The 19,100-nt window shown below is 44.4% G+C and overlaps 2 protein-coding genes across 3 annotated transcripts in view; one reads left to right on the top strand and one right to left on the bottom strand.

Moving 5' to 3' along the window:
* Window positions 1-19,100, top strand: part of LOC133384232 (uncharacterized) — a 65,069-nt gene that overhangs the window by 2,007 nt on the left and 43,962 nt on the right. The window contains exon 2 of the mRNA XM_061626147.1: window positions 5,219-5,341. Coding sequence (XP_061482131.1) covers window positions 5,219-5,341 — 123 coding nt within the window. The remainder of the gene's footprint in view (window positions 1-5,218; window positions 5,342-19,100) is intronic.
* The window catches only part of ASXL2 (ASXL transcriptional regulator 2), a 110,829-nt gene that overhangs the window by 68,840 nt on the left and 22,889 nt on the right, over window positions 1-19,100 (bottom strand). Inside the window, exons 2-3 of one of the 2 annotated variants that reach the window (XM_061625913.1) lie at window positions 11,401-11,483; window positions 801-909 (exon numbers count right to left, since the gene is read on the bottom strand). In XM_061625913.1, the coding sequence (XP_061481897.1) occupies window positions 801-909; window positions 11,401-11,483 (192 nt within the window). Of the gene's footprint in view, window positions 1-800; window positions 910-11,400; window positions 11,484-19,100 lie in introns of those variants that run through there. The other variant, XM_061625912.1, reaches the window with a different exon arrangement.

The following is a 19,100-nucleotide window of genomic DNA, read 5'->3' as shown; positions in this document are numbered from 1 at the left end:
GACCAGACAGACTACTACCCACGTGGACTGGCATCCAGTAAAATCACCTTTCAGGTGAGAACCAGAGGTTCAATCCTCCATACCACTTCAGCTTTGGTAAAAGGGCCTGGAGCAAACTATTCAGTTGATGTCTCCCTGATCAAAGTATAATTACTATGTACACACTGATGTGCACATGCTACGCTACAGAGTACAGAGACAACCTTTTGTGTCTTCACTGCCTCCATCTGATGCAACCAAACCCTTGTTAATATAACTACAACTTTCACTCCAACAGAAGCAAGTGGTTTTCAGTGACGTGACTGACGTAGGGATAATGCAGGGAACTGTCTGTCTGTGTTGGAATTGCTTTTTAATATGTTTTTAAACCTTTTTTAAAAAACAATATTTTTAACCTTTTTTTAAGATGTCTTGAAAGCTTTTTTAAAAAAATGTTTTTAAAGATGTTTTGTTTTAATGAATTTTAAAGTCTGTTTTTATGATGTTTTAACATGTATTTAATGCTTTTGTTTGCCACCCTGGGCTCCTGCTGGGAGGAAGGGTGGGATATAAATCAAATAATAAATAAATAAACAAACAAACTCCAGGCTAATAAACTCCTTTCTGCAAGCCATCATCATACCACAATTGTGCTGCAGATGTTAAAGACCATGCCAGGAGCACAGATGCTACATGCCTCCCTCTGCTCTGAGGGACTGTCCTAAGCTCAGAGAAGTGCTTATCCTGGCAGTCTGTGGGGTCAAAACAACAGCCTTGCCTGCCAAGAGCCAGTTCCAATTCCTAGCAGCAGGCTCACTTACCTTCAGTGTATAGACGCCCATCCTCCCTGGGACTTTGTAGAAAATGCCCTCATCCCCACGGGAGTTCGTATGCAGCATAGCATTCAGGCAGGCAAGAGGAGAAGTCCCACTGAAAATATAAGCGCATCATTAGCCCTCGCCACACAGCAGAGGAATGCTGCCAGACTTCATGCCTCCAGTGTCACATGGCAGTAAGAGAAATGGCCCACCCCAGCTAAGGGCCTTGCCCAATTGCCAAAGATTCTTCAGATGGAAGCCAGTCTTTACATGAGCCAGGCCGCACTTATTCGCACTGAGCTCACAGGCCGCAACACTCAAGGGAAGCTTTAGAGCAGTGTTTATCAACCAGGAAGATATCGGGGGGGGGTGAGTGTTTCCAAAAAACATGTACCAAGTAAGCAGAAAAATTAACAATATTAAAATATAAAAGTATGAAATGTTACATTTGGAAGGTGAGAAGATTGTATGCAGCTTATTACATGATCTGCACATCACCACAAGAGTGCAGTAGTTTGGCATTATCTCACAAGCATCATCTGGGAAGCTTGTGAGGAACTCTTTTATCACTGGCATTCGGTCCTTGCCACAGCATCTCCAAGAGGAGTTTTGGAACTCAAGTTCCAAAGATGCCAGAGGCGATTTCAAACAATTCACTCTGGAAATGTTTTTGTTGCAATATCTCCCTGTGTACCCCAAAACAGGAGAGCAGGCTCTGTGCATCGATATTCCATTTTTATCCACATACTTTTAGAAAGCTGATTTTTCCGCTTTTATGACTATTCAAGCACAGCAGTGCAACAGCACAACTGGATGCTGAAAATGACCTAAGATGTGCTCTATCTTCCGTGATGCCCAGAATCCAGAAGCTTGTGAGAAGCACGCAGCATCAACGGTCACATTAATAATAAACTTCAAGGAGTCAACTTCAATAAACATTTCATGTAGATTTGTTTTAAAAAATTGAAAGCACTTTGATTCATTTTTATTAAGTCTGGCATTTTATTTATAATGAAGCATCACAATACGTTAAACCTTTGAAAATTCAAATAAAATAATTAGGGGAGCCAGGATTGGAGGGGGTGTGGGATTTTTAAGAGAGGCAGTGTTACCTAAAAGGGGGCACAGGCTGAAAAAGGAACACTGCTTTAGAGGCAAGAAAACTTGTGCGCCCACCAGCGAAACGGAGAGGAGTTCAAAGAGAGGACCTGCTAGATACTTCACACACAAGGCATTATTCTTCTACGTGTCTCTTCTAGAGCCTGGGAGGGAGGGAGGCTCTTGTCACCCCTCACAACAGGGGAGGAATTTCCTTTCTTAACTTCGTTTCCTTTGCTCCAAGGGATGTAACACGTTCAAAAAATAGGAAGTCTCCTAGATTTATTTATTCAAGTATTTATAAGCCACACTTTTCACAGAAGTACATCAAGGCAGCTTACAACATACAAAGACACAATAACATTTTAAAACCAATAAAAACATCATTAAAAACAATAAGATCTGATCTCTCCCTGTCTCCCGCCAACAACGGCCAACCAAAACATAGGCAGTCTAACTATGCTTCCGGGAAAGGCTCAAACTCCTCATCCCTTTGGCGTTTGTTAAGAGATGCCATGCTTATGACGACTGCACTGGCTTGGGAGAGATGCAGGGCTTCTGAACCAACCGCAGGCAACAGCGTGCCCTTCGTACCCATGCTCAGGCACAGAAGCAAGACTCCCGAGGAAGAGAGGAGGCTCAGTTCTGGACTACTGCAAGCTGCTTCGCATGTAGCTTATCACTCCTGCACTGAAATTTAGCTCAGTTTCAACAAGCCTTATTACCAGCTTTTTTCTGCTGCTGTTTGTATGCTGTTTTATTTATATTGTTTTGGCTCTCTTTTTCATACTGTTTTCAGTAAAGAGACAAGCAACTAATACAATCATAAACAATTAAAGTAGATCTGGTTGTGTGTAGTGCTTTAAGTCTTCATTGGGCTTGTCAACTACAGAGGTGTGGATACATGAGTTGCAACTGCAATACGCCAAAAGGTTTGTGCTTAAAATCTGAAAAAAGCTGACCAGAAACTAAAGCTGCAATTCATATCTACTCAGAAGAAAGCTCCATTGCAATGGGACTTACTCCCAGGTAAGTGTGTGTTGGATTGCAGCCTAAGTCAAGCAAAAAAAAACAGGATAGGGTGTCCTACATTTGAGGAATTCTATCCCCACAATACAGTTTAGTTTATTTACTTTGGTCTGTAGTAACGGTGAGATATTTGCTTTGGTCAGTTCATTTTCCTTTCTAAGCTTGTGCACACTGAGGTCTTTGCATCTAAATCCCGAGAACAAAAAGCCTGCTTAGAAACTTTTTGGCATTCATGTTCAGAGCAAGTTTATACATTATTCATTTGGGGAGCCATATACACTCAAGAAATGTCTCCAATCCTGACAGTGTGAAAGGGTTTCAACCTGCACTCTTCACCTCCTTCCAGATGGGGATGACTGCAGAACAAACAGGGGCCATGCAGCAGTTTGCACAGCTGGCTCCACAGCAGGGGGCAGTAACCCAGGGTAGAAGGCACTTGTCTCTGCCACAGACGCAACTTGTTTTCAGTATGTACTGCAGCCAGTGGTCACCATGCAGGCATGCCTCTAGTTCTAACACAGCATTCAGGAGATTCTAGAGTGAACCACAAGATGGCTCAAAAAAGCTTGGCCCATTAATCAGAGATGAAATCATCCAAACTGAAGAGCTGTGCTAAGCCCCTTTTGCTCAGCAAAGCCACAGTCCAAGCCACCAAAAGCAAAGAAGGTTGTTCAGGTCAAGCAGGGCTACAGGCAGCTCCTTGTGTTAGCCAGGAACATGCCAGCCCTTCCCACACCAGTCAGCTAGCCACTGCCTCTCACAAGCTCAGGCTTCAGGCAGGCAGAGAAAGTACCCTTTCACTTAATCAGTATTGTGATTACTTCACTTCCAATCATAAGTGCAAAACAAGGTTGCTGCTTAAATTTAATCAATTGTGTTAGCTTATTACATTCAATGACATTTAAGCATCAACAGTACTTCTTACCTTCTGGAGTTGGTTGAAATCCAAAAAATGTGGCGGGGCGAGGGACAGAAAAGAGAGAGAAAGTCAGTGTTCTTTAAATATTCAGCAAAGCAATAGTTCCACTCATTTCCAATGACCACCCACGTGACCCATGCTAGAGATTTTCCCCGGACACTATAGAGCACAGCTGCAGCTATTTACCAAATGAGACGAAGATGGGATTTAGGTCTTGCCAAGCAGAATCTTCAAGTCTCATGTCAGGGAGACTGCTGGCAGTACAGGGGCGAAGGATGTTACTACAGGGTACAGCAGCAGCTGAAGCCACAACCCCCAGAGTCCAGGTGTGCTGCACCTCTGAATTGCACCAGTGGCAAGGCCACCATGAACACAGCCACAGCTGAAGAGGCAAGCTGCAGAATCAATGCGCCTTCCAGGTGACCGCCAATGAGACTGCCACCCAGGCTGCGCCTCTCTGCCTGCAGTGCTCCCACAAACACTGCCTATTCAAACTGTGCTCAAGATGTGTCTCATGATGGGCTGCAACAAGGTCACAGGTGTTCTAGGCTCTCTACAGACATCTGCTGAAATTAAACCTTTGAAGGCAGTTGTTGCAAATTTCCAAATTTGCTGCTCCTGCTGCCGGAAAAAGCAAAGTGAACACCATTTCAAGAGAAGCACAGGACTAAGATGCCATAACGAAAAGCCTGGCTTCTGGAAGGGCCTGCTGAGCTCAGAGGCACAATGTCATTCTGTACCCACCTGGCATCTGCACCAGAGCCAAGAAGTCGCCCACGAAGCAAAGGCTGAGTAAGCAAAGCTTTAAACCAGAATGAGTAAAATTCATGGGACGCATTCCTTGGGACACAACTCTTTGCTGCCAAATGAAAAGTTCTCACATTCTGAGAGGGAGAGGGAGAGGAAGAGCGGGAGAGCGCCTACATGCCTGGCTGCCTTATTTTTGGTTGCAGCATTAAGGGAAGGTGAATTGTTCAGGTTTCTTAAGCACAATCAGAGACAAGTTCATATCACTTAAAATAAAACTCTGGGAGGCACAAGAATTTTAAGGCTCTAATGTGAACTATATGTTTTTATGTTGTGCGTCGCCCAGAGTGGCTGGACAACCAGCCAGATGGGCGACGAATAAATTTAATAAATAAATAAGAAAATGTATATTCCACTCTTCCTATTCCAAAAGGGAATGCTCAAGGAAGCATACATACATAACCCCCCAAAAAATAATTTATAATCATTAATACAATAAAAAGAATAAAGCAGTAGAAGCTAACGCCCATTTATGAGCTATTCCTCAAGGCAAGGGTGGGAAACCGCAAGGCCAGGGCCAAACACGGCCCTCCAGATATCTTTCTCTGGCCTTTGGGACTCTCCCCAGGCCGCCACCCTCCAACCACAGCCCACGGTGGCTTTGCTTCCCATTATCCTCGAGTGTCTGGAATGTGTCTTTCAGCTCCGGCAATACCTCTTGCATGTCTTGATGGCGGATAGAGAGGGGAACGTGAGAATGTGTGTAGAAATTACCCTACTGTGCAAAAGTAAAATGTGCATTTCTTGCTCCGCCCATTTTTGCCTCTGGCCCCGCCCGCCATCGGCATGTGGTCCCTTGGAAAAGGGGGAATCAGAGAGGCTTCCCAGGGCCGGGAATGACATCTTCTGGGTGCGCACGCTCCTGCCAAGCAAATGTCAGGTAGCAGCAGAATACACAGAAGGGCCTCACCAAATGTATTTACTGAAAGGATTTTTATCCTATTCTTCATTCAAAGAAGGCTCCCAGAGTGGCTTGCAGATCATTATAAAAAAAGAAACACTTTCTTTGCCCTCAGGCCTACAGACTCAAAGGAGAATTTATTATTATGTGGTGTAGTGGTTAAGGTGTTGGACCAGGATTGGAATCCCCACCCAGCCATGAAGCTCACTGGGTGACCTCGGGCCAGTCACTGCCTCTCAGCCTCAGAGGAAGGCAATGGGAAACCACCTCTGAATGCCGCTTACCATGGAAACCCTATTCGTAGGGTCACCATAAGTTGGGATCGACTTGAAGGCAGTCCAGAAAGAAAAACATCATCATCATCATCATCATTATCATTATTATTATTTCTACCCTGCCCTTCCTCCCAGAAGGAGCCCAGGGCAGCAAACAAGGGACAAAACACTAAAAACGTCTTTAAAACATATTTTTACAAAATCTTTAAACGCATTTTTAATTTCTTTAATTGGAAGGGGAAGAAAGAAGAAATGCACAGGATTAAAAGATATATAAGAGTAATGAAATGGAAATGGTCTGCCTTCAAGTCGATCCTGACTTATGGTGACCCTCTGAATAGGGTTTTCATGGTAAGTGGTATTCAGAGGTGGTTTCCCATTGCCTCCCTCTGAGGCTGACAGGCAGAGTAATTAGTAAATAAGCAAAGTCAGATGCAAGTTCTCCTAATAACTAGGTAAAGTGGAACAGTTCAAGGAGAAGAGGCCACACTGCCGGCCTCTTGGCTCTGCTTCCCTTCCTGTTCCTTGAACGGCTGCTGTCAGGTGGCAGCTGACGGACGGAGATGCCTGGCTTCTCAGTAGAGCTGGCAGAGGTCCCCACGTCCTCTTCTCTTCCCTCCCGTACTACATCAGGCTACACCAGCTGCTGTCAGGTGACCAGAGATCCTTAGCAGGCAATCAGATTCATACAGGGGTGGGGTGGGGTGGGGAAAACAGCCCCAATTTGAGTATCATGGTCCCAAGGCAGTTACAGCTTTGAAGGTAATGACCAGTACTTTGGATTGCATGGAAACAGATCAGCAGCCAGTGCAGCTTCGAGGAAGGGAAACTAACTTGGAAGCCTTTTTACGGCTAAGCCAATTTCTCAAGAAATGTAGGAAGAGTAAGTTTTAATGCTGGTATGGACTGTTTTAGTGCTGCTATGGTTTTTAGCTCAGTTTTCCTATTTTGTTATTGTTTAATTGTAGAGTAGGCCCCCACTCATATGGCGGGTTACGTTCCAGAACCCCGCCGAAAAGCGAAACCAGCCGAAAAGTGGAACTCATTCAATAGAATGTGCCAGACGCCCACAACAGCCGTAAAAGCGGAACAAGCGCCGTATGAGTGGGGGCCTTACTCTAACTGAAAGCCACCGTATTCGCAGAACGCAGAAAAGCAGGGCCCTACTGTATTGTATTTGTTTTAATTATGCTGTAAGCCACCTTGGGGGCTCTTGCAGCCAAAAAAGCATAGCATATATTTCTAAGTACATAAATAAGATCTATGCAGGAGTATTTTCAAGACAGGGCAATGAGATTGTACAGTTTATATGAGAGAACTGAACCACGACCAGGATTCTCTTCCTGTGCTCTGTATCAGGATGAAGAACTGGGCCTGGCCTGAAGGGCAGATCTTTAATTCCCTCACCACTACTACCACTCCTGCAGGCCAACTTTGACAGGAGGTGGTCAATCACCTGATGTCATCATAGGGACAGCCCACCCAATTCTGTTTTCTTTTGACCTAATTACGGTGGCTCTGGTCCTACCTGGTGGACAGGTTTCAGAACGTGGTACTGGGAGACTTACTGCTCAATCCCTGGCTGCTGGCCTACTGGGATCCTGCAGGATTCCATTCTGTCTCCCATGTTCTTTAACATTTATATCAAACAGCTGGGAGAGGTCATCCGGAGATTTGGAGTACGATGTCATCAATACGCTGATGACACACAACTCTATCTCTCTCTACCACCTGACTGCAGGGAAGGAGTGCTCACCCTAAACTGGTGCCTGGAGACTGTGAAGGGCAGGATGTGGGCTAACAAACTGAAACTTAATCCAGACAAGATGGAGGTGTTGTTGGTCAAGGGGATAGCTGCACCAGAGACAGGGCAGCAACCTGTTCTGGACGGGGTCGCACTCCCCTTGAAGGAGCAGGTTTGCAGTTTGGGAGTACTCCTAGATCCTGCTGCTTGAACATCATTCATTCATTCATTCATTCATTCATTCTTAATTTGTATACCGCCTTTCTACATCACTGTACTCAAGGTGGTTTACAACCATAGAAATGACAAAAATATACAGAATTATACTATCATCCTATAATACTACAAAATATAACATAATACAAAATAAGCTTAAACAAATCTTACAAAAATACACAATATTACATATACAAGTGTTGCACCAATACATATTACCATCAAATCAGGTGGCTGCGGTAGCCAGGAGTGCTTTTGGCCAACTCAAACAGGTCTACCAGCTGTGCCCATTCCTGGAAGCAGTTGACTTGGCCACAGTGACACATGCACTGGTGAGGCTGATTACTATAACACGCTGTACGTGCGGCTGCCTTTGAAAACAGTTCAGAAATTGCAGTTGGTTCAAAACGAGGCAGCCAGAATGTTAACTGGATTGCAATGTGGGGATCATATCACCCCTGTGCTTTACTGACTCCACTGGCTCCCAATTTGTTTCTGGGCCCAGTTCAAAGTCCTGGTTTTGACCTTTCAATCCTTCAACAGTCTTAGACCAATGTAGCTGTGCGACCGCTTATGCCCACATATATCTGCCTATGATTTAAGATCAGCTGTGTCTGTTCTCCTCCGTGTGCCTGGAATGAAAATGTTGACTGGCAGGCACATGGGAGAGGGCCTTTTCAGCCATGGCCCCAAGCTCTGGGATACCCTAGCCCAAGAAGCCCGCTCTGCTCCTCTCTGATGGCGGTCCAGAGACTTCTGAAAACCATCTTGTTCCGGAGAGCCTTTGGTAGGGACTGAAGGTGAACCCTGAAACTGATTTTATTTTCCCTCTTTTTTTTAGTTTTATCTCTTTAGTCCCCTTTAATATCATTCCCCTAGATTTCTTAATTGCGTTTTATGTATTATCTATTTTAATGTTTTTGTAGTCCATGGGGCGTTCATGTAATCATTGCAATGCATATGTATGGCTATTTTTATATGTATATTTGCCTTTAAGAGGTTAGGATTTGCAAATGGAAGCTTATAATGATATTTTCTCAACTCTGAGCACCTGCAAGAAGTTCAGCTTGTTAGAGATTGGGTCAAGGAACGGTCAATGAGTAAACAATCTACACCCAGCTGTGTCTTATCTAGGAGGCTATTGGGCTGGGAGAGGACCGTTGGATGTACTCTCAAGGATAGTAGCCTTGATGCTGATCTAGATAGCTCTAATGAGCTGCACGTGTCAAGGAACAGTAGCGCATGTGCCAAGGGAGGGTGGCATGGAGAGGTCAAGATGACTTGTTTACACCAGAACAGTGTCTTCTCACGTGGATAGGATGATCCATCAAGGGCCTTGACACCTTAGATCAAACAACTGTGATACTTCAAAGATAGTGAGATAGTAGCCATAGCCTATTAGGCATAGGGTAGCTTTGATGCCTACTCTGATATAGCATAATTAATCATGTATGCTGTCAAGATGCGATGATCTGATGTAAGATAGCAGATAATGATGTATTCCGTCACCATTGTGCCTTGCCAAGATTTTCCCTATAAAAGGCAGACATGTAGCCCAGTTCAGTGTTCAGACTGCAAGCGTCTATGCGGGGACCTTGCAGCATGTTCCATGTTATTGAGTATGCCTGTGTGCTTGCTAAATTACTCAATAAACATGCCCTTTGTGAGTAAACTTTGAATCTGTCTCATTGATTCCTTGGTACTGGACTTAAATTTGAAGCAGCCCATGGCCGGGGCAATATAGTTTTTTACTGTGATTTTATTGTGTGCCACCCTGAGTACCCTATTGTAGGGTAGAAGGATGGAATCAAAATGTCTTAAATAAATACATAGGAAACATGGTTGCTACATAGTTATACCCAGGAGGTGTCCAATACTAAGATAAAAAACAAAACCCCAAGGGGCACCACTTATGAGCCCCAGAATCAGCAGTCAGCCATGCACTGAGACTCAGTTTAAAAGGGGCATTTGTCATTGATGCCATTTCATCACTTAAGAATATAAGAAGAGCCTTGTGGGATCAGGCCAACAGCCGATCTAGTCCATCATCCTGTCCTCACAGTGGCCGACCAGATGCCTCAATGGGAAGCCCTCGAGCAAGACCTGAGCACGACAGCACTCTCTCCACTTGTGATTCCCAGCAACTGGCATTCAGAAGCACACTGCTTCTGTCTTTGAAGGCTAAACACAGATATAGTGGCTAGTAGACACTGATAGCCTTTAACCTTTATGAATCTGTCTAATCCTCTTCTAAAGCCATCCAAGTTGGAGGCCATCACTGATTCTTGTGGGAGCAAATTCCATAGTTTTAAGTCTGCGCTATCTGAAGAAATACTTTTTGTCTATCCTGAATCTTCCAACATTCAGCTTCATTAGATGTTCACAAGCTCTAGTGTTATGAGGGAGAAAAAAATTTCTCTATCGACTTTCTCCGTGACATGCATAATTATATGTACTTGTATCATGTCACCTCTTACTCACCTTTTCTCTAAGCTAAAAAGCCACAAATGTTGCAGCCTTTCCTCATAGGAGAGCTGCTCCACCCCTTTGATCATTCTGGTTGCATTTCTGTGACCCTTTCCAACTCCACAATATCCTTTTTGAGGTGAGGCAATCAAAACTATACATAGTATTCAAAAAGTGGCTGCACTGTTTTATTTGTATTATTGTATTTTACTGTATTGTATTTTAATTCTTTTATGTACGTCGCCTAGAGTGGCCATTGGCCAGATAGGTGACATATAAATTAAATTTATTATTATTATTATTATTATATAACGGCATTATGGCATCAGCAGTTTTATTTTCAAAACTTTTCCTAATGTTCGCTAGAATGGAATTTGCCTTTTTCACAGCTGCCGCACACTGGGTCGACATCTTCATCAAACTATCTGCTATGACCCCAAGGTCTCATTGCTGGTCAGTCACAGTTCAGACCCCGTCAGCATATACGTGAAATTAAGATTTTTATTCGCTCCAATATGCATAACTTTACACCTGATTTCACGGAATTGCATTGGCCATTTTCCCGCCTATTCACTCAGTTTGGAGAGGTCCTTTTGAAGCTCTTCGCAATCCCTTTTTGTTTTAACAACTCTGAACAATTTAGTATCACTAGGAAACTCAGCCACCTCGCTGCTCATCCTTAACACTAGATCATAAACAAGCTTATGATTTATTTATTTATTATTTGATTTATATCCCACCCTTCCTCCCAGCAGGAGCCCAGGGAGGCAATATTATTATATAATAGGTAGAATATTAACTGGGATTCCTGTATGCCTAATTTGTTTTTAATTGCTGTAAACCACCCAGAGAGCTTCAGCTATGGGGCGGCATATAAATGTAATAAATAAATAAATAATGACCAGCTGGAATGCCATCCAAGCAGCCATTTTCGTTAATTCCAACAGTGAAAAGAGAAGTGCAAATATAAATGAATAGACATAGAAAAGAGAATGCTGAGATTCATACATCCACCTCCTTAATAAGGTTAATACTTGGTATGATGACACCCAAAGGGAGCTGCATTAGCTAAATGGCTGGGAAGCACAGAAGAGCAATGACAGAACTCCTAGTAGCAGCTATGCCAATGTTACTCAATCAACACTCACCGGATCTCTTTCAAGCCTTCTTTCTGGATAACCTGAAGGATCTCCTTATGGCTCATAGGTGTGTTCGGATTTTTCTCTAGGACCTGGCAAGAAAGCAGATTAAGAGGGAAGATTTAAAACGGCCCTTTGGCCCTGCTTGCTTTGCCCGATGCTTTTGGCCCTGTACAGCCATGTCTATTTGCCTTTTGTTGTTGTTGTTATGGGCCTCCAAGTCGACTACGACTTATGGCGACCCTATGAATCAGCGACCTCCAAGAGCATCTGTCATGAACCACCCTGTTCAGATCTTGCAAGTTCAGGTCTGTGGCTTCCTTTATGGAATCAATCCATCTCTTGTTTAGCCTTCCACTTTGTCTACCCCCTTCTGTTTTTCCCAGCATTATTGTCTTTTCTAATAAATCATGTCTTCTCATGATGTGTCCAAAGTATGATAACCTCAGTGTCATCATTTTAGCTTCTAGTGACAGTTCTGGTTTAATTTGTTCTAACACCCAATTATTTGCTTTTTTCGTAGTCCATGGTACCAGCAAAGCTCTCCTTCAACACCACATTTCAAAGGAGTTGATTTTTCTCTTATCCGCTTTTTTCACTGTCCAACTTTCACATCCATACATAGAGATCGGAAATACCATGGTCTGAATGATCCTGACTTTAGTGTTCAGCGATACATCTTTGCATTTGAGGATCTTTTCTAGTTCTCTCACAGCTTCCCTCCCCAGTTCTTTATGTGCCTGCTCCCCCAATTATCTGCCTAAGGATACTAGACTGAATTCTGCAAAATGCTTATTCCCCCAAGCCCAAGTTGGTGAACAGGACATAAGCAAGACTTAGATAGAGGAGCTTTCTGCTTTCTGTTTTTCAACCTCTGTCACTGTGCTAGCCCAGGAACACACCTACTGGGATCTCGTCTCCACTCTTTCATTGAAGCCATGATAGCAAGTCAAGTAGGGGGCAATCCACCCAAGTCTGTTTTCTTTTGACCTAATTAGGAAACATGGTAGTATCATACACTTAGCTGTACCCGTTATGATCAATACTAAGTTACATCCCTTAGTCCAGCCTTTCCCAACTAGTGGGCCACCAGACGTTGTTGGACCACAACTCCCATCAGCCTCAGCCAGCATTGCCAATGGTCAGGAAAGATGGGAATTGGGGTCCAACAATATCTGGTGGCCCACTAGTTGGAAAAGGCTGCCTTAGTCCAATATTGAGGTATAAGAAACCAAAACACAAGTGGCACCACTTAAGATCCCCAGAATCAGGAGAGCCAGCCACTCACTGAGCCTCATTATGAAAGTGGCGTTTGCCCTCAATACCATCTCATCACTTAAGAACGTAAGAAGAGCCCTGTTGCTAAATCAGGCCAAAGGGGGTCTATCTAGGCCAGCATCCTGTTCTCAGTGGCCAACCAAGCGACCCAATGGGAAGTCCAAAAGCAGGAACCGAGGGCAACAGCACTCTCCCCACTTTTGATTTCCAGCAACTGGCATTTGGAGATTTACTACCTCTGACTGAGGAGGCAGAGTGTGACCCCATGAGGCAGAGTATAGCTAGTAGCCCGATAGTCTCATGCACCATGAATCTGTCTAATCCCCTTTTAAAGCCATCCAAGTTGGAGGCCATCACTGCCTATTGTGGGAACCTGTTTCATAGTTTTTACTATTGTGCTGTGTGAAGAAATATGTTTTGTCTATCCTGAATGTTCCAACATGCAGGATCATGGATGAGTTCTAGCATTAGGAGAGAGGGGAAACATCTCTATCCACTTTTCCATGCCTTGCATAGTTTTACACACTCCTGTCATGTCACCTCTTACTCACCTTTTCTCTAAACAAAAAGTCCCTAGCTTCAACTCAGGGGTGCAATGGGGGGAAGCATTATCAGGTGACATCCCCTTAACAGGAGGGTACCAAATGCTGTTTGTGCTGGCTGGTAAGGAGAGAGATGAAGAGGCCTGCAAATCCACCTGCGTGTCCTCAGCAGCCTTACTGACGTTGGTGTTTTGTCGGAACTGGGAAGGGGGGAGGAACACCAGCTATGGCTTATTGCCACTTTTTCCTGAAGTGTTTGTTCTTTGCTCTGTAGCTACTATGGACAAAGGGTAGGAGGTTTTTGCTGTGGGTGCTTCTGGGCAATGATTTGATTATGTGAGTTTGCACCTAACACAAAAAGCTCAAGATGCACCAAATCATAGTGTGATACTTCAAATGTATCCTCAAAACGCACCTAACAGCCATCCCCAACAGCCATGAACCTCATGTCATAACAAGGAGAAAAGAAAGAGCACACAAGGCTCATTCCTCCCACTCCGCCTTTTTTATCATTGCCTTTCACTCCTTCTGTTCACTTCACAAGGCCCGGCTTTAAACTGTATGCTTTTGGGGGCAGAAATCTCCATTTTTTTGCTTTTACACACAGAGAGAGCCAACTCAATCACTTGACATCATAACGATGTCAGGTTTACTCCCACTGTCACAGTTCAGAGGAAAAAAAGCTCCATTTGGAGGAAGTGGTTCGAATCCGAACTTCTTCCTCTGCAGAGGAAGTAAGCAAGCCCCCTCGGCTGCACTGGGAAGCTTCCAACAGGGAACTCTCTGGTGCAGTCAATCCCAGTGAGCTCCCTGCTGATGAATCAGCTGACTGGTGCCGACAGGGAGACCCACTTGTTAAAGAGCAATTGGGAGCCCACTTCCAGTTCCTGATTGTTCCTTTATTTATTTATTTAATTAATATCCTGCTCTTCCCCCCAGAAGCAGCCCAGGGCCACATCTGTGCCTGCCCCACACCTGACATCACAGGTGACTGTGGTTTCTGGGGAGTAGCCTCACAAGCCAAACTGGAACCCATACTGGCCTCCTTAGGCCTGCAGGCCAGATATTCCTCACCACTGCTGGAGAGAAGCAGGGGCAGCAGTGATGATGCACAGTGACTCATTCATGGCAGAGCTGCAGACTGAATCTCAAGCCTTTATGACTGCAAGTGCAACCCTGAACACATGTGGAAAATACCTGGGGAAGCCGACAGCAAGTAACACTCCCAGTGGCTAATGGTTGAGGCTTCAGCTGCCTGGAAAACTCCTTACCCTCTCTGCCACAACTATGGAAATTATGCTAAAAGTTGGCTACAAGCCATATAGAGATGCAGGAGTCATGACCAGTGAGTTCATCCAGCAAGGCACAGACTTGCACCCTTCTTTCCTGGTCGATGTAAGCCACCCAGCAAGCAGTCTTTTGAAAGGCATGGGCGTTTCAGATGCAGCACCTGAAGTTGAGAGAGCTACAGGAGGAGGTTACTATTTAATGAATTAATTGCTGCACTTCCTGGGTGGCCAACCATCTTTTGCATCTGCCATGGATGGTGTTTGGAGAAGAAAAGGGAAATTAAGGGAAGCTCTGGCTAGGTCAAGGATGAGAGATGCGACTTTAAAGGATTCCAAATCAGACATGTCATAAATTTAATCTTGGTCTAGTCAAAATTAACTTTTTTTGCAATCCTCCTCTCTGTCTTCTAAATTAGCCAAATCACTGCATCGACCTAGAGAAGAAAATGAATCGATACTGACTCATTTTATCTAAACATCCACTTTGCTTTCACATTTGTGACCTGACAGTTACCAAGATCGACCCACCCCCAGCAAAGGGAAAATCTAGTTAGACAGCCCTGCCAGCATCAAACTGGGCTGCTATGCCTCTTGGTGCTATGAACACCCACTGCAGCCTCAAAAAGAGTTGCATGTAACTGTAAAGGTCAGCCAACACTTTTAAGCTACTTGTTCAACAAACTGGGAAATCTTTATGACTTGTAATCCACTTCTGTGGAGTCAAGGCTTAGCCTCTGCAGTGTTGCACTGGCCTTCTGGCCAATGCTCCCTTTTCTTTGACTCGCCAGAGAACCCAACTACCATCAAGTGAGCTGCCTGAGGAAAGGATTTTGTGGCAGGAACAGCCCTGCCCTCCTGGCCCAGGCATTGCTATTTGCTCTGCTCCTCAATCTGGTCTAGGGGCAAGGGAGGTTGTGGAGGAGAGGACCCCTCGCTGGTGGACAGCAAAAGAGGTTTAAAAATGTTCTCAAAGCTAATCTAAAAAAATGTAACATAACATATGCAACATAACATCAAGATTTTAAATGTTTTAATGTATCTGGATATTTTATTTTGTACGTTGCCCACAGTGGCTGGATAACCAGTCAGATGGGCAACTAATAAATTCAATAAATAAAAAAGCATCGAGAACTGGGAAGCCTTGGCCCATGAGCATTCCAATTGGAGGTTGGCCATTATCAACGGTGCTATGGACTTCGAAGAAGCACGAGTACAGGGCAAAAGGGACAAACGAGCTAAGTGGAATAAACCTCCCCCCTGGGATAAAAACCAAAGAAATGATGAAATTTTAAAAGGGGTAGGCCTAGAAGTAGGCATTGTGAGAGCAGGGGCACGGGATATAAATTCAGAAGAGCAAAATTACCACAGGCCTAACCACAAGTGCCAAAGACACTTGAAGAGAGACACTGCTTACAAGTGCCTGTACGCTAATGCTAGGAGCCTGCGAACCAAGATGGGAGAACTGGAGTGCTTGGTCTTAGAGGAGAGCATTGATATAGTGAGCATAACGGAGACCTGGTGGAATGGAGAAAACCAGTGGGATACGGTTATCCCTGGATATAAACTATATCGGAAGGACAGGGAAGGACGTATTGGTGGCGGAGTCGCTCTATACGTGAAAGAAGGCATTGAATCCAGCAAGCTCGAAACCCCAAAAGAGGCAGACTCCTGCACAGAATCGTTGTGGGTGGTGATACCATGCCCCAGGAGGGACTTAATACTGGGAACGATCTATCGTCCCCCTGATCAAAATGCTCAGGGAGACCTGGAGATGAGATATGAAATTGAGGAAGCATCCAAACTAGGAAATGTGGTAGTAATGGGTGACTTCAACTACCCGGACATAGACTGGCCGCATATGTGTTCCAGTCATGACAAAGAAGCAAAGTTTCTAGATATTCTAAATGACTATTCCCTAGACCAGTTGGTCATGGAACCGACCAGAGGGACGGCAACCCTGGACTTAATCCTCAGTGGGGACTGGGACCTGGTGCGAGATGTAAGTGTTGTTGAACCGATTGGGAGCAGTGACCACAGTGCTATTAAATTAAACATACATGTAACTGGCCAATTGCCAAGAAAATCCAACACGGTCACATTTGACTTCAAAAGAGGAAACTTCACAAAAATGAGGGGATTGGTAAAAAGAAAGCTGAAAAACAAAGTCCAGAGGGTCACATCACTCGAAAATGCTTGGAAGTTGTTTAAAAACACTATATTAGAAGCTCAACTGGAGTGCATACCGCAGATCAGAAAAGGTACCGCCAGGGCCAAGAAGATGCCAGCATGGTTAACGAGCAAAGTCAAGGAAGCTCTTAGAGGCAAAAAGTCTTCCTTCAGAAAATGGAAGTCTTGTCCAAATGAAGAAAATAAAAAAGAACACAAACTCTGGCAAAAGAAATGCAAGAAGACAATAAGGGATGCTAAAAAAGAATTTGAGGAGCACATTGCTAAGAACATAAAAACCAACAACAAAAAATTCTATAAATACATTAAGCAGGAGACCATCTAGGGAGACAATTGGACCCTTGGATGATAAGGGAGTCAAAGGTGTACTAAAGAACGATAAGGAGATTGCAGAGAAGCTAAATGAATTCTTTGCATCTGTCTTCACAGTGGAAGATATAGGGCAGATCCCTGAACCTGAACTAACATTTGCAGGAAGGGATTCTGAGGAACTGAGACAAATAGTGGTAACGAGAGAGGAAGTTCTAAGCTTAATGGACAATATAAAAACTGACAAATCACCGGGCCCGGATGGCATCCACCCGAGAGTTCTCAAAGAACTCAAATGTGAAATTGCTGATCTGCTAACTAAAATATGTAACTTGTCCCTCAGGTCCTCCTCCGTGCCTGAGGACTGGAAAGTGGCAAATGTAACGCCAATCTTCAAAAAGGGATCCAGAGGGGATCCCGGAAATTACAGGCCAGTTAGCTTAACTTCTGTTCCTGGAAAACTGGTAGAAAGTATGATTAAAGCTAGATTAACCAAGCACATAGAAGAACAAGCCTTGCTGAAGCAGAGCCAGCATGGCTTCTGCAAGGGAAAGTCCTGTCTCAGTAACCTATTAGAATTCTTTGAGAGTGTCACCAAGCATATAGATAGAGGTGATCCAGCGGACATAGTGTACTTAGACTTTCAAAAAGCGTTTGACAAGGTACCTCACCAAAGGTTTCTGAGGAAGCTTAGCAGTCATGGAATAAGAGGAGAGGTCCTCTTGTGGATAAGGAATTGGTTAAGAAGCAGAAAGCAGAGAGTAGGAATAAACAAACAGTTCTCCCAATGGAGGGCTGTAGAAAGTGGAGTCCCTCAAGGATTGGTATTGGGACCTGTACTTTTCAACTTGTTCATTAATGACCTAGAATTAGGAGTGAGCAGTGAAGTGGCCAAGTTTGCTGACGACACTAAATTGTTCAGGGTTGTTAAAACAAAAAGCGATTGTGAAGAGCTCCAAAAAGACCTCTCCAAACTGACTGAATGGGCAGAAAAATGGCAAATGCAATTCAATATAAACAAGTGTAAAATTATGCATATTGGAGCAAAAAATCTTAATTTCACATATACGCTCATGGGGTCTGAACTGGCGGTGACCGACCAGGAGAGAGACCTCGGGGTTGTAGTGGACAGCACGATGAAAATGTCGACCCAGTGTGCGGCAGCTGTGAAAAAGGCAAATTCCATGCTAGCGATAATTAGGAAAGGTATTGAAAATAAAACAGCCGATATCATAATGCCATTGTATAAATCTATGGTGCGGCCGCATTTGGAATACTGTGTACAGTTCTGGTCGCCTCATCTCAAAAAGGATATTATAGAGTTGGAAAAGGTTCAGAAGAGGGCAACCAGAATGATCAAGGGGATGAAGCGACTCCCTTACGAGGAAAGGTTGCAGCATTTGGGGCTTTTTAGTTTAGAGAAAAGGCGGGTCAGAGGAGACATGATAGAAGTGTATAAAATTATGCATGGCATTGAGAAAGTGGATAGAGAAAAGTTCTTCTCCCTCTCTCATAATACTAGAACTCGTGGACATTCAAAGAAGCGGAATGTTGGAAGATTCAGGACAGACAAAAGGAAGTACTTCTTTACTCAGCGCATAGTGAAACTATGGAATTTGCTCCCACAAGATGCAGTAATGGCCACCAGCTTGGACGGCTTTAAAAGAAGATTAGACAAATTCATGGAGGACAGGGCTATCAATGGCTACTAGCCGTGATGGCTGTGCTGTGCCACCCTAGTCAGAGGCAGCATGCTTCTGAAAACCAGTTGCCGGAAGCCTCAGGAGGGGAGAGTGTTCTTGCACTCGGGTCCTGCTTGCGGGCTTCCCCCGGGCACCTGGTTGGCCACTGTGAGAACAGGATGCTGGACTAGATGGGCCACTGGCCTGATCCAGCAGGCTCTTCTTATGTTCTTATGTTCTTTAAGTGTAAAGGAGTCACGCTGGAGAACTCTGTACATTACAGGAAACTGCCAATTAAAAGCAGGAGGACACACACTTGAGGGGGATGCCCCGCAGGAGGTTGGCCAGGGAGCTGCAGTAGTGCACAATGCAGCAGCTCAATGGCTCACTGGATCGAGAGAACTATTGCCATGAAGCTACGT

The sequence above is a fragment of the Rhineura floridana genome, chromosome 4, assembly GCF_030035675.1.
Source record: "Rhineura floridana isolate rRhiFlo1 chromosome 4, rRhiFlo1.hap2, whole genome shotgun sequence".
NCBI classification, from domain to species: Eukaryota; Metazoa; Chordata; class Lepidosauria; order Squamata; family Rhineuridae; genus Rhineura; species Rhineura floridana.
The sequence above is the reverse complement of the archived record's forward strand: the minus strand, read 5'-3'. Positions and strand labels throughout refer to the sequence as shown.